The sequence below is a fragment of the Tiliqua scincoides genome, chromosome 1 (genome assembly GCF_035046505.1).
Source record: "Tiliqua scincoides isolate rTilSci1 chromosome 1, rTilSci1.hap2, whole genome shotgun sequence".
Taxonomy (NCBI): Eukaryota; Metazoa; Chordata; class Lepidosauria; order Squamata; family Scincidae; genus Tiliqua; species Tiliqua scincoides.
Genome location: NC_089821.1, coordinates 264,902,426 through 264,917,104, shown reverse-complemented (window position 1 = coordinate 264,917,104; position 14,679 = coordinate 264,902,426). Strand labels below are relative to the sequence as shown.

Below are 14,679 nucleotides of genomic sequence, written 5' to 3'. Positions count from 1 at the left end.
AAATGTAAATTCAAAATTTAAATAAACACATTAGAGATGGAACTTAGATGAATGAATGGGCTCAACTTTCCAGGATTTCTCCACATACCAACCAACACAGAGTGCAGAAATATAGCACATGCTCAAATAGACCCCCATTCCCCCATCTCCCAAGCAACTGACTTAGGAAAATACCTCAGAACCAGCACATCATAGGAAACACCTAGAATGTGTTCTGAGGGTCGGGGAAGCCCCCCCCCAATCCTCAGAAAGCCTTCTAAGACCTTGGAAAGGGCACAAAAATTACTTCCCGTTTTTTTTGAAAACCAGGCAGTGATGTTTTTAGGCCTTTAGAAGGCATTCTAAGGGCCGAGAAGGCTGCATGCAACCTCCCCACTCCTCATAACACCCTCTGGACATGACTGAACACAGTTGTGTTCAGTTGAGTGGACCAAGGCTCTCAGGGGTCCAGAGGCTGACTGTAGGCTGGATAGAGGCTTGCCACAGGCCCTATCTGGCCCCCCAGGCTGGGGTTTGAGACCCCTGTTTTAGGAGGAAGGGCTGGAAGGGGGACTGGAAATGTTCACTACGATGCTCATGCAGCTTCACAGCAGTGTTCCCTGTAAGGTGCACCGGCCAGTTGCGCACCTCTCAGTCGGGCTCTGCACAGCATGGAGCTTGGCAACTCAGACGTTTGGCAATGACGTGATGACATAATTGCCAAATGTCCAGAGGTGCACCGGCACGATCCCCTTAGGGGGTACAGTGCTTCAGAGGGCAGAGTGTTCCAGAAGCAATATCTTTTTCCCCTTCCCGCCTAGTACCACCAGCATGGAGTGTAACAAATGATCCAGCTTTCAGCCGCAAGCCGCGTTGCGCCACCTTTGACAGAATGCAGCATTGCAGTTGTGAGGCAGGCTTCCATATGAGTGGGACCACAGAAAACAGCATCTGTCAGGGTAAGAGATTAACTGAATGGCATTTCTGAAGAGTCAGCACTAGGAGCAGCCTCTGATCCCACTTAAAGCAGAGTGCATGTCTAAACTGGATAATTTTTATTAAACAATCATTTCTTATACCATTTTTCATATTGTAATAAATATGTTATTTAGATCAAAACCATTTTATCTTGTTTAAGCCACAGGTAAACCTCCTGTAAACAGGAGATTTACAGTGCAGTCCTATGTGTGTCTACTCAGAAGTAAGTCTCATTGTGCTCAGCGGAGCTTACTCTCAGGAAAGTGTTATAGTACTGCAGCCTTACTGAGCAATACTGAACATCAGTCAAAAACATAATTTCAAATATAGACTTAAGTGGCCAGTTACTGGCTGGTTGATGCCAGTTGCACTGGGCCAAGAATCTATGATGGCTGATATTACATTCAAATATATTCTATTCCAAAATAGGTGTACCAAGTTTCTTAAAAAGCTATGCAATTTGCAGGTTTTAAACCATAAAATGCATGCTGTTCATCCATTCCTCACTTTGAGCAAAAATCATTGATAGTGGTGTTATCTCAGAACAGATTGCTCTGTCTTGCCAGCCATGTCATGCTTGTCCATGCGCTACAGAGATATGGGATAGTGTCAACCATTTTCTCCCTTGCAGATGTGAATGAATGTGAAGTTTACAAGCTGGAAGGAGCCCCTCGCCTCTGCATGCACGGCTGCATCAACATTCCTGGCTCGTACCGTTGCTCCTGCCCCAGCGGCTACAGGCTCTTCAGTGACGGGAAAAGCTGTGAAGGTGATACATAGCTTTACAGTGACTAAGCAGGTGGAGAGGACATTCTGCAGAGGCTGAGCAGCTCATTTGTATACCAGCATGGGGGTATCTGTGGGCTTCCTGCAGAATTGTGTCTCAAACAATTTATTTAATAACAACAGCAGGTTTTGCATGCTAGATATAGCAGAAATTGAACCCTGGGCTTTCTACATGCGAAGCATGCGCTCAGCTACTGAACTATGGTGTCTCCTCAAGGTCTGGACATTTGCAGGGAGGAATCAGTGGGCAGGAAACACAGTCAGGAGGAAAGAGGTGGAAAATCAGTGGGGGTTAACTATTCCACTGGTCCTTGGGGAACATAATAGATTCTCCAGCTAGGGTTGTATGTTCACATATTTTGCCTGTAAATTGCCCCTTCTGTGTCTAATAGCAACCTGGGTGGGGCAATTTAAGTTGGGGCCATGGTGCAGGGGGAGAAGGGTAAAGCCCTTTCCCTGCTGTGCCATAACTCTGATCCAACCAGGAAGCCTGATAGCTACTATGGGGCAAAAAAAAAAAAAGGTGCTGAGAGTTCTAAATATGAGCTCCCATATCCTGCCTAATTTGTCCCTCCTTAATCACACACAGCCTCCTCACATCCATCATTCTGATGGTCTCTCTGCATTTTTATCTCAGATACATTCTGTGCCTTTTAATGAAGTTTAACCCAACAAAACACAAGTTGGGCATAAAAAAATTCCATGCAACAAGCCAGATTTTGTGATAGTTTGTAATGCACTATTTAAAATACTAGCTGTGAATGCTAAGAGAGTGAGAACCCCAAACAAGGTGGACATTGTAACGCAGTTTAGGTATGTTGAGAGGTATGAGGGTGAAGAGCCAGGGGTTGCCAGGAATTGAATAGTGATATTGTATGTAACCATGAAGCATGTGCACTGTGCTTTTCAGCTGCTTTCCAAAATGCCTTCAAATTTTGATAAAATGGAGCTAGTCCCCTATTTTCAAAAAGCTCTAAACATTTCAGTTAGGACTATAGTGACGCAGCTTAAGGGTGCAGTCCTAACCCCTTATGTCAGTGCTTTTCAGCACTGAGAAAGTGAGCAGTGAGGTGGCTATGTTTGCAGACAACACCAAACTTTTCCAAGTGGTGAAGACCAGAAGTGATTGTGAGGAGCTCCAGAAGGATCTCTCCAGACTGGCAGAATGGGCAGCAAAATGGCAGATGCGCTTCAATGTCAGTAAGTGTAAAGTCATGCACATTGGGGCAAAAAATCAAAACTTCACATATAGGTTAATGGGTTCTGAGCTGTCTGTGACAGATCAGGAGAGAGATCTTGGGGTGGTGGTGGACAAGTTGATGAAAGTGTGGACCCAATGTGCAGCGGCAGTGAAGAAGGCCAATTCTATGCTTGGGATCATTAGAAAAGGTATTGAGAACAAAATGGCTAATATTATAATGCCGTTGTACAAATCAATGGTAAGACCACACCTGGATATTGTGTCCAGTTCTGGTCACCACATCTCAAAAAGGACATGTGGAAATGGAAAAGGTGCAAAAGAGAGCGACTAAGATGATTACTGGGCTGGGGCACCTTCCTTATGAGGAAAGGCTACGGCGTTTGGGCCTCTTCAGCCTAGAAAGGAGATGCCTGAGGGGGGCATGATTGAGACATACAAAATTATGCATGGGAAGGATAAAGTGGATAGAGAGATGCTCTTTACACTCTCACATAATACCAGAACCAGGGGACATCCACTAAAATTGTTGGGAGAATTCGGACAGACAAAAGAAAATATTTCTTTACTCGGTGTGTGGTTGGTCTGTGGAACTCCTTGCTGCAGGATGTGGTGATGGCATCTGGCCTGGATGCCTTTAAAAGGGGATTGGACAAGTTTCTGGAGGAAAAATCCATTATGGGGTACAAGCCATGATGTGTATGCACAACCTCCTGATTTTAGAAATGGGTTATGTCAGAATGCCAGATGCAAGGGAGGGCACCAGGATGCAGGTCTCTTGTTATCTGGTGTGCTCCCTGGGGCATTTGGTGGGCCGCTGTGAGATACAGGAAGCTGGACTAGATGGGCCTATGGCCTGATCCAGTGGGGCTGTTCTTATGACATAAGGGCAGTGCAGCTCTGAGGTAAGGGTACAAACATTCCCTTACTTAGAGGAGTCCTCCGTGACTGACACGCAACTGCAGGATGCAGCACATGTCCCATTGGCACTGCTATGCCAGTGCTGGAAAGCACTGACATAAGGGGTTAGGATCGCACCCTAAATGGTTTAATTTTCAAAACACAAATCAGTTAAGCTTCTGTATTTCAGTTAATTGCTTATTGTAGTCCCTTCCTCAGGTTTCAGCTAAGTTGGGCACTGGTAGAGAGCCACACTGGCCAATGTGAAGGGCCGGAGAAACAGTTGCTCCTGTTGCCATCCGCCTGCCACTACACACCATGGTGGGGCACTGAGTGCAGGGCTTTGTCCTATGACTTCCAGTAACCTGATGTTGTCTGTGCATGTGAGAGGGCTTTCTCTGTGGTCCCTCCTAAGTTGCGGAATTTTCCTCTAGATTGTATCGCTTGCCAAAATGATGCGGATGTTTCCACTAATTCTGTAAGTACCAGATATACTATATTATTCTGGTTAAAAAGCAATTTACAAGTTATTCTGTGGTGAATGACTATGTGAATTCATTACATCAATAAATTCAGGCTTTTAGGGCACAATCCTAACTTGCGCTGGAAAAGGCAAGCCAGGAGGCTTGCGCTGTATCCAGTGCAGGATTGTGGCCAGCAGCAGCTTAGCCAGAGGCAAGGGGAAACTTTTCCCCTTACCCCTGGGTAAGGGCTGCTGGCTCCTATGGGTCTCCTCAGACTTGCACCACCTCCTGAGGTGGCACAAGTCCAAGAAGAGCGGCTTGAAGCCGCTCCGTTCTCCCTGGGAACGGAGGTTGGGATCTGACATAACTGCCACTCCCCACCTGCCCGCCACCAGGGCCGCCCATGGCCCTCCCTCCCACCGCCCAGGAACGCCTCCCTCCCTCCTCCTCCCCCTCCCACTCCTACCTTTTGTCCTTGCATCAGCTCATCCAAGCCAACGCAAGAAGCTGGGGGGAAGCTGGTGCAGAGGCTTCTGTCAGTCTCCGCAGGCCAGCACTTCTCGGAGCACCAGCCTGGCTTCCTCCCAAGGAGGCGCAAACTTGCTTTATGGCACGTTTGCAACCCTCCCAGGTCAGTCCAAGGGACTTGGGCCAGCATAGGGCACAATTTGGGTTGCGCACTTAGTCTCATTTTTATTCATCTGTCCTTGTATTTTATTCATTTCTGCAACTATTTATTTATTTGTTTGTTCGATTTGTATTCCGTCTTTCTCCCCGAAGGGCACCCAAGGTGGCTAACAATAAAAGGATTAAAATACATTAAAATACAGGATAAAAACAAATAAACATTAAAAATAAAGACAATTAAAAACGAGATAAAAATACAGAGCAATCAGCAATAAAAAAACGCACAGTAAAAACATTAAATTATAAAACAGCCCTTATAAGACCTCAAAGGCTTTCCTAAAAGCTTTCCTAAAAAACATCTTTAGGCCCCGCTGGAAAGTTAATAATGAGGAAGCTGTCCTCGGTTCAAAGGGGAGGGAATTCCATAGTGTAGGTGCCACCACCAAGAAGGCCGTGTTTCTGACCACCATCCCCTTCACCTCTCTTAATGGCGGCACAGCCAACAGGGCCCCCTCTGATGACCTCAGAGAACGGACCGAACTATACGGAAGAAGGCGGTCTCTGGTCCCAAGCCGTTTAGGGCTTTAAAGGTCAAAACCAGCACCTTGAATTCAGCCCAGAAACGAACCAGCAGCCAATGCAGTTGCTGGAGCAGCGGCGTGACAGAATCCTGTTGGACAGAGTCCAATAGAAAGAGCAACTATTCCTTCCAAATATTGTTTCTGGTATTGTTTTTTTTAAATAATAAAGTCATTCCTATAGAAGCACCTTAAACAATCCACCAAAAATACTTTTTAAAATGGCTTTAGTTATGACTGATTTACCTTGATTTGATTTTCTGTGCTTTCTGAAAAGTGGGTGGTGGTAGTGGTTGATTGTAGAAGTGACTGGCTAGGTCTAACTAGATGTAACAAACTAGAAATGAAAAGAGACTTTGCCTTTCAGTGAGAGAATGAATGCTGTGTGCTGAGGACAGGAGTTACACTGTAGTGCGAAGCAGCAATATGCCCAGAGGCATGGCTGTGCAAAATAACCCAGGACCCTCATAATAAACTTTTTCCTATGGATCAGGGCCCCCAAACTGCTCAGAGCTAAATATTCAAACAATGTGCTTACCGAGCAAGTTATCTAATGACTATAACTTTCAGGGAAGTTGTTTGTTTATTACCTGTTGATAGCTTACCTTTCTTCCCAGGGGGGTAGATATGGCTCTTTTTTCCTCCTCACAACAACAGTATGCGGTAAGTTAGACTGAGAAAGAGTGCAGTGGACTCAAGGTCATCCAGGGAGCTTCATGACCAAGCAGGGAGTTGAACCCAGAGCTTCACAGTCCTAGCATCACACTTTATGGCAAAATCCTGTCTTGCACTGGAACAGGCAGGCCAGGAGGCTTGTGCTGTATCCAGCACGAGATAGGGCACCACAGTGGCTCAGCCGAAGATAAGGAGAAACTCTTTCCCCTTAGCCCCAGATAAACCATTGTAGTCCCTATGGGTCTCCTCAGACTTGAGCCATCTCCTAAGGTGGCACAAATCCGAGGAGAGCGGAGCGACTTGAAGCCACTCCATGCTGATGGGTCCCATCCCCACCTCCCGCTCCCTGCCTGTCCATCCCCAGTCCACACACTGCTTGCCCTCCCCCACCCCAGAACGCCTCCCTCCCACCCCCTCCCTGCCCACCCCAGAGCCTTGCATCGGCTGAGCTTGGCCGACGCAAGTCTCAGTCCCTCCGTCATCATGGAGGCAAGCCTCTGTGCGCTGGCCTAACCAACTCACAAGAAGATGCAAACAAGCCTCATGGCACATTTACAACCCTCCTGGGACAGCGCAAGGGATTTGCACTGGCCCAAGGGCACCTCAGGATTGCACCCATAACCACTGTGCCCTGGTAGTGCAATGTAACCACTTGCTGTTTCCCCTTCCCTAGGGCAGCAGAACTTGAGGCCTATATAGCACAAGGCAGTCATAGTCCAAAGAAACCATAACCTATGTTCTAAGTCTAATTCTGAAAGTGTTTTGACATTACCTTCATTGTAAAAGATTTATAGGCCACTTTTCAACAAAAAAAAAGTTTCTAAAATGTTCCCTGCCCAAGACGGCTCACAAACGTAGAAGTCTGAAGAGGAACACCAGTAAATTGACTACAATGGGACTACAGTAAGTTGACTACAATGGGGCTTACTTCTGAGTAGAAATGCATAGGACTGGACTCTTAAAAGCTCAGCATCCCACCTGTGAAAGAAGCGGAGACAGCTGGCAATGGGAAGGGTTAAGTACAGAGCAGAAGAGGGGGAGGGAAGAAGCCGAGGGGGAGGCAATTGAGAACAGCTGCCTTAGTTTCCTTCTAGCCCCAAGTGTCAGGCTGCAGCGTATTTGCGTAACTCTATGCAATTTAGCACAATGTGTTTTTCTTAATCATGGTGGGTCAGGGAATGGAACTCATGGCATAAACAGGCTCCACTTGTATATGGAAATTTTTTCTTGTTTTTCCCCCTTGTTTTTATAAACCATGCTACCATTTTTATGAATTTTTATCAGTGGCAGTGCTTTGGGGCATATATATTAATACACCCATGCATCCCAAAACAAGTGTGTCAAGGAACCTTTAATTGTTGACTGCGCCACACTCATTTCCCAACCAGACACCATAGAAAAAGGGAATCAGAGGCTAGAGTTAAATGAAACAAATACTGTATGTGCCATTTCTTACAGGGATGATGATTACAGTAGTGCAATGCAACAAAGACTCAGCAACTCTTAGTAAAAGACAGAGACACTGGTGGGAAGGAATAGACAGAGTAGTTGGAGATCCAGATTGCTTCATCAATGGGTCTGCATGCAGAGAGAAAGATAGGATGGGCAGAAGCTGGAAACTGGAAGCTGGAGACTAGGCAACAGGAACGTGTGACAGAGAAGGCCAATAACTGCAAAGATATTTGGTACAATATAGCAAAAGAAGAGGCACAACAGGGTCTGATTGAAATGAATGGCTCATAAGTTAGTCTCAACCAAGTCCCATGTTATACCTTTCAGTGCAACCTGGCAGGGGCACTATTTCTGGTTCCAAAAAGGTGGAGGCAGGAGCCAGCCTTCCCCTAGGCAACCTGAAGTAGCCTGTCTCACAACCCAATTCTATGGGTCCTCTACACTGCCGGAGCTGACTTTCCAATGGTACAGTGTGCTTTATGGGCGTTGCAAAAGGTAACACCCAATAGAGTGCAGCCAGTCTACCATTGCAAGCAGCAGCAAAGCCAGGAACAGCTCTGTCACCATTAAGTCAATGCAGGGGGTGGATGGGAGATGGGGGTAGACAGAACAGGACAGGGAGGACCAGGACACAGATCAGGTTGGGGAGGGGGGCAGATCAAGGCTGAGAAGGGGACACTATCAGCAGCAGTGGTGCCGCCAATATCCTATCTCTCTTCCCAGCCTCAATCTGCCTTCCAAGGCCCACTTGGACTTGCACCAGCAAAATTGCTGGCACTGTGATTAGTAGACTCAGAGCCCAATCCTATCCAATTTTCTGGTGCCAGTGCAGCCATGCCGATGGGGCACGTACTGCATCCTGTGGTAGGGAGGCAGTCACAGAGGCCTCTTCAAGGTATGGGAACATTTGGGGAGGAGGAGCCAACAGTGGATGAACAGACATGTCTCCAGGGGCTCCTGAGAGACAGTCTGTTTCCCCCCCCAAAAACTGCAGGTCTGAAGAGGATCTGAAGATCTTTATCAGGAGAGATAAGATCTTTCCACAGTGCAGGTATCTGAGATTTTGAAAGCCCAATGGGGGGGGGGCTTTCTTCTTGGAAACCTAATTGTCAGGGAGTACTGGGGGAGGTGCAGTGTCTGCAATCAAGCTGCTGGCTCCATGCTAAGATACCATATGGAAGAAAAAGCATGAAGCGTAAAGTTTAAGTTGGAAATTTAAGATAAGTATTTGCTAATATTGTCCCCGGCTTTGATTGACTGATTTGGTTAAAAGCCCTGGATACACTGAAGGCATTAATGAGAAACTTTTTAAGGATGTTGAAAGTGCTCTTTATCTTTGTAGTGGAATAAATCGGTTGTGGATTATAACTATAAATATAATTTGGTGTGTGGACTAAAATCCAGAGTTGCTTGTGGACATAATTTTCATTAGACTTGAAAGAGTTTTGTCTTCTTGAGACTGTTTCTTTCGTTTTGTTTTTCTCCATTAACCACACTGTTATCTGTAAGAAAAATTCAAAGAACGCCTGACTGAAAAAACATGGTGGAAGTAAGGAGAATAATACGCTGTGGACATCCTATGGATTAGAGAGAAATTGCAAGATGGAGCCTGTTTCAGATATTTGGACTCAAATGATTCTTAAAAATTTGGAAAAATTGCTCACAATGAGAAGATAGCAGTTGAGTTGGTCCTTGCAGATTTAGGCCAGTTTAAAGACTCTCTCTCAACAGATAGATGTGTGCAAGGAGCAATTGGAAGATGTGAAGAAACAAGTAGAAGATATACAGAAGGACAAAGTGGAAAAGATTATGGTGAGGGATGAAATCATCATCAGAAGAGTGGATATAGAAATTAGAAGAGTGGAAAATCAACAGGATCTAGAGGGGACGCTGATGGAGATTGAAATAGAGAAGATGCACAGAGTAACATGGGTGCACAAAATACAAAATTTGTTGGAACAAGAAGAAGAAAACATATCCCAGTTAATTGGAAGAATGAACATATCATGTTGTTGGCAACCTTTAGTCTCGAAAGACTATGGTATCGCGCTCTGAAAGGTGGTTCTGGAACAGCGTCTAGTGTGGCTGAAAAGGCCAATTCGGGAGTGACAATCCCTTCCACACTGGAAGCAAGTGCAGTCTGTCCCTGGTCTGTCTCCCTGGCTATGGGCCTTCCTTCTTTGCCTCTTAGTGTGGGCTTATTGGATTCTGTTATGGAGATAAATTATTAAAGATATTACAGGAGAAAAAATGGAAAGAAAGAAAGAAAAAGAAACCTGAGGGTTAACCTGAGGGTTAAAGAAAATTGGAGGATTTTATTATTAACTAAATAAAATCCTCCAATTTTAAAATCCTTTAACTGGTTTAAATTTACTTAAAAAACAAATACATATGAAATTGATATATATGAATTAGAATGAATTAGAAAAAATAGCTGGAAATGTTAGCATGTGGATGATTGGTTTTATAGGTGGTTATTATGTTAAATGATAAAAAGTGAATATTTAGAAAATATATTATAGGGAATTAGGAAAAATCTATTATATTTGATATAAGAAATATATAAATGAGTAGAAGAGTTAGAAGTAGATGGAAGAATTGTTTTATATGTTTTGTTAGTAATTAGATTATTTTGTTTTAATATTAATGAGTAATTGAAGTAAGTTTATGTTTGATACAAAGTGAAAATTTAGAAAATATAGTACAGGGCATTAGGGAAAATTTAGTATATATTATATAAATAAATGGATAAACTAATAAGAGGCAGAAGTAGATTAGATTAGGAGATATAGTATGATTAATGAGTAATGGTATATGGTATTTAGCACTCCTAAATGTATGTTATGTTTGTATGTTTGTGTGTGTTAATTAAAAATTAATAAATAAAAATGAAAAAGGTATTGGGAACATTTGTTCCCTTACCTCGGGACTGCATTTCAGTTGCACCGGTGCTGGAAAGTTGGATTGGATTGGGCCCTCAATTGGGCAGTGGATACTTATCCTTGGGCAAGGAAACAAATTTCCCTTACCAGGAGAAGACCTCCGGGACTGCCTCTCCTGCAGGATGAAGCAAGCACTCTGGTGGTGTGGCTGCATTGGCTGGGCTGTCAGTTGGCAGATCCATCTTTGGGAAGAAACTGTTCAGTGACAGAGCACATGCTTGTCCTATGGTCAAAGTGTAGTGTAAAGGTCCAGGAAAGCCTCATGGGGAGCCTCTGCAGGTCAAGATAGACAATGCATGCATGGTTCAGTGAGCCAGTGATCTGACTTGGTGTAGGGCAACTTGATTTACTGCTCCACCCTCAAGTCTATTGCAGGAAACACAAAGAGTCAAATGATCATAAAATGACTAGAATAGATAATACAACAACAGTAGCTAATGCTAGTGACATGTCTTTCATGTCCATTTCTTTTGCAGATATTGATGAATGTGGCCTTTCGCTGCACAACTGCACTAGGGGAACAACGTGTATTAACACAGGAGGAGGTTTTCAGTGTGTTAACCCAGAGTGTCCCAAGCCAAGTGGAAATGTCAGCTATGTGAAAACATCACCATTGTAAGTACAAGAGGAAATCCAATATTCTTGGAAATTCCAGATGCTCTGAGCTATGACTAGTAAATTATGCCTAAAATCTTAAACACATTGATAAGCCCCATTGAATACAGAAGAATTTGTTTCCCAATACATGTGCATACATGTGCACTGCATGTCTATTTTTTTTTTTTTTCAGACCTACAAGCATCATGGTTTTAATTTAAAAATTTAATAGTGACCACCCAGCCTCTTCAGTTAGAAATTCTGAGCTAGCTGAACAACCATTTTGGAAATAGATAGCCATGCATTTCTATTCTTTCCCACTGACTCTTTGGGACAGTGTGGTTGTTTCCATTTCAGCTATTCTGGAATGGATAGTATTTGCTAACTGTTTTAACAGACAATGGCTGCAATCCTATCCACACTTACCTAGGAGTAAGCACTATTGACTGTAATGGGACTTACTTCTGAGTAGACATACATAGATGTCACATTGTCAACTTGGTACCTTCCAATGTTGTCCTGTTTTGTGATCATCACCCAAAAAAAGCAAAAGCGGAGCAATCGTGCCCCAGCTCCGCTAAACCGGAAGTGGAGTGTGATCACTCCACTTTCACTTCTTAAGCTTCTGGGAGCCCTGCTGACAGTTGCACAGGGCTCCCCGCACCCCTGGGAGGCTATGGGAGGCTCTGGTAAGTACAGCCAAGCCCCTGCAGCCCCCTGAGCGACACGGTCCTGCAAATTGCGTCGCTGCCTTCCCCCCTGCTTCCTTGCTGCCCCCGCCCCTTAGAGGGGCAGAGGCCAGGGACCTCAGGCTGGGGACTCGCAACGCTCCAGTTTGAAAACCCCTGATCTATGTTATCATAACAGTGGATAAAAAGAATAATTACTGAACACAGAATCCACTGTGTGGTCTGAATTGCTCTTAAAGCTAAGAATCAGCATGAATAACTTGACAGTCAAACTACTGGAGTTTGTTTGATCGTAGACCAAGAAACATTACAACAACTTGTCAGTATCTGACTTAAAGCATTCAATATGAATATTTTCCCCCAAGTCAGTAAGATTACTTGCTAATATTTTCTTTGATACAAAGCCAAAATGCTGTGTGTTGATTACTCATCAGAACAATATCCTGTAAATGCAGCTTTGTTTTAATTTAGGTCAACATTCTGGGCACAATCCAACCAAAGTGCAAAACTTTTAAGTCACATCTATTTTAGTGGAAGGGTTTGGTTTACCATGTGCTCAAATATCTACCTCTGAAATCAGTGGAACTTAGAAGTACCTAAGCACTGGATTGTGCACTTTTGCTTTAAACTGCGATGAGAACAATTACAATCTTGGGAACCCTTTGTGGGTAAGGTAGGTTAGCAGCATAACCATTAACAAAATGGAAACTTGGTATTATTTGGGTTTTAGGAGATTGCACGTAGGCATTTGGTACATCCAAATTACTATCCAATCCAGCAAAGGAAATGCACACAGGAAAGCAGGATTGCATGAAAAGATTCCCTTGATGGATTGGAAATGACATATATGGATCAGCTGTTAGGTAATTATTAATAATAATTTGGATGATTATTAATAATATGCATGTTCATCCAGAGAAAAGTCATACAATGTATGCCTTGTCCACATTGCACCACATTGACAATTATTACATTCCCATCCATTTGGAGCTTGAAATGGAAATCATATCTCCATCTGCTGTCATAGCTCACTAGTCATTTGCAACCTTTTTTTGTACACTGTCAGGGCTTTTGGCACATGGCAGTTTATTATACATCCCATTCATGATCTTCTGGGCACTGGCCAGTAGTTTCGGTGAAATTAATGCAAAGCTATTGGGCCATGTGCTGAGCAGCAGAAATACTATCCAGAGGAGATGTGGAGCTGGTCAGTGGAGCTGTTGCACCAATAGCTTCCAGGCAGCAATTGAAGATTTATGTAGATGGCCCATTGTTCCTGATAAAGCAGAGGGGCCTTGATCCTGATCCTCTCCTGTATTTAAAATCAGACTTCCCAAGTAGTTTGCGCTCACCATTCCTGAGCCCTAGTGGCACTTGTGAGGGGTCCACAGTTGGTATGGGTCTAGTTGAAGCACTTTAGAGATCCCCAATTCTGCAGGCCACCTGAGTAGAGTTACACTCTGTTGTATGATCTCAGGAGTCCCTACAAGATGCCCTCTCTCCTCCACCTGGTCTTGGTTAATACTGGGCATGATGGTATTGTTTTGCTGATAAGGAAGTGGAACCTGATTCCAACTCCAGTTGGCAAACTCTGACACAATACAACTTTCTGCCACCTATACATTACTGAATTACCACCTGTATGCTGCACGATTGTAAAAGTACTCTAAGCAAAGGAAGCCAAAGCTGCGATGTATGATAAAATCCTGAAAGGCCTAAATCTTCTGTTTTTTCCCTTTCCTTCTTAGTCAATGTGAACGGAACCCATGTCCAATGGACAGCAGATCGTGCCATCATGCCCCAAAGACCATCTCCTTCCATTACCTCCCGCTTCCATCTAACCTTGTGACTCCCACTCCTCTCTTCCGCATGGCAACTGCTGCAGCTCCTGGACGGCCCGGTCCTGACAGCTTGCGGTTTGGGATCACCGGTGGAAACAGTCGAGGGCACTTTGTGATGCAGCGCTCAGACAGGCAGACAGGCGAGCTCATCCTGGTGCAGAGTCTGCAAGGGCCTCAGATCACAGAAGTGGAGGTGGACATGTCCGAATACCTGGACCGCTCCTTCCAGGCAAAGCATGTTTCCAAGATTACTGTCTTTGTGTCGGCTTATGAGTTTTAGAAGAAGCGGTTCATATGAGGAAGGAAATAAATAGCTCAGAGACACTTCTTATTCATCAGGAACCTCGATTAGTTGGTTCATTTTTTAAAAATTTTGCCTCTCATAAACTGTACCATAATATCCAGGACTGACTTCAGGGTATGGCTGATTGGGTACTTGCTTATGCTATGACATACTTCTTCCCAGCACTGCAGTAATGACTGATTGAAGTACCTCTGTCTGCTACAAAACACTTTGTGCCCTTCTTTGCAGCCTTGTGGTAGGCACCTGGCAATTCTCAGCCATAATCCAGCTCACAAACCACTTCAGTTTTCACAGTGCCACTTAGTAAAGTCAGAGGGAGCAGTCCTCCCCTTTCACCCCATGTTCCAGACCAGTGTGATTATTCCTCAGAAACAGCCATACCCTGTTTATAAGAAGTAACCATAACACATTGCCTTGCAATTGAGCAGTTACTAATTCAAGCCTGCTGTGGCTGTGCACTTACCACAGTCTGGATACATGTGAATTTTCTCCACAAGATGGAGCTCAGGGAAAATCTGGTTTTTCCTAGTTTGCAGAAGCACTTGTGCAGTTGCCAATTGGCTATTTGGCTAGCATTTGTGTCATTCATGAAAACAATCACCCCTTTCTCAAAACAGATTTTAAACTGTTAAAAAAATTTGAGTGGGCCAATCCACCTAAGTTATTATG

At 44.2% G+C, this 14,679-nt stretch overlaps 1 protein-coding gene across 1 annotated transcript in view; it reads left to right on the top strand.

Moving 5' to 3' along the window:
- The window catches only part of FBLN7 (fibulin 7), a 33,489-nt gene extending 19,503 nt beyond the window's left edge, over positions 1-13,986 (top strand). Inside the window, exons 5-8 of the mRNA XM_066611851.1 lie at positions 801-938; positions 1,589-1,726; positions 11,056-11,194; positions 13,614-13,986. Coding sequence (XP_066467948.1) covers positions 801-938; positions 1,589-1,726; positions 11,056-11,194; positions 13,614-13,986 — 788 coding nt within the window. The remainder of the gene's footprint in view (positions 1-800; positions 939-1,588; positions 1,727-11,055; positions 11,195-13,613) is intronic.
- Positions 13,987-14,679: the final 693 nt, after the last annotated feature.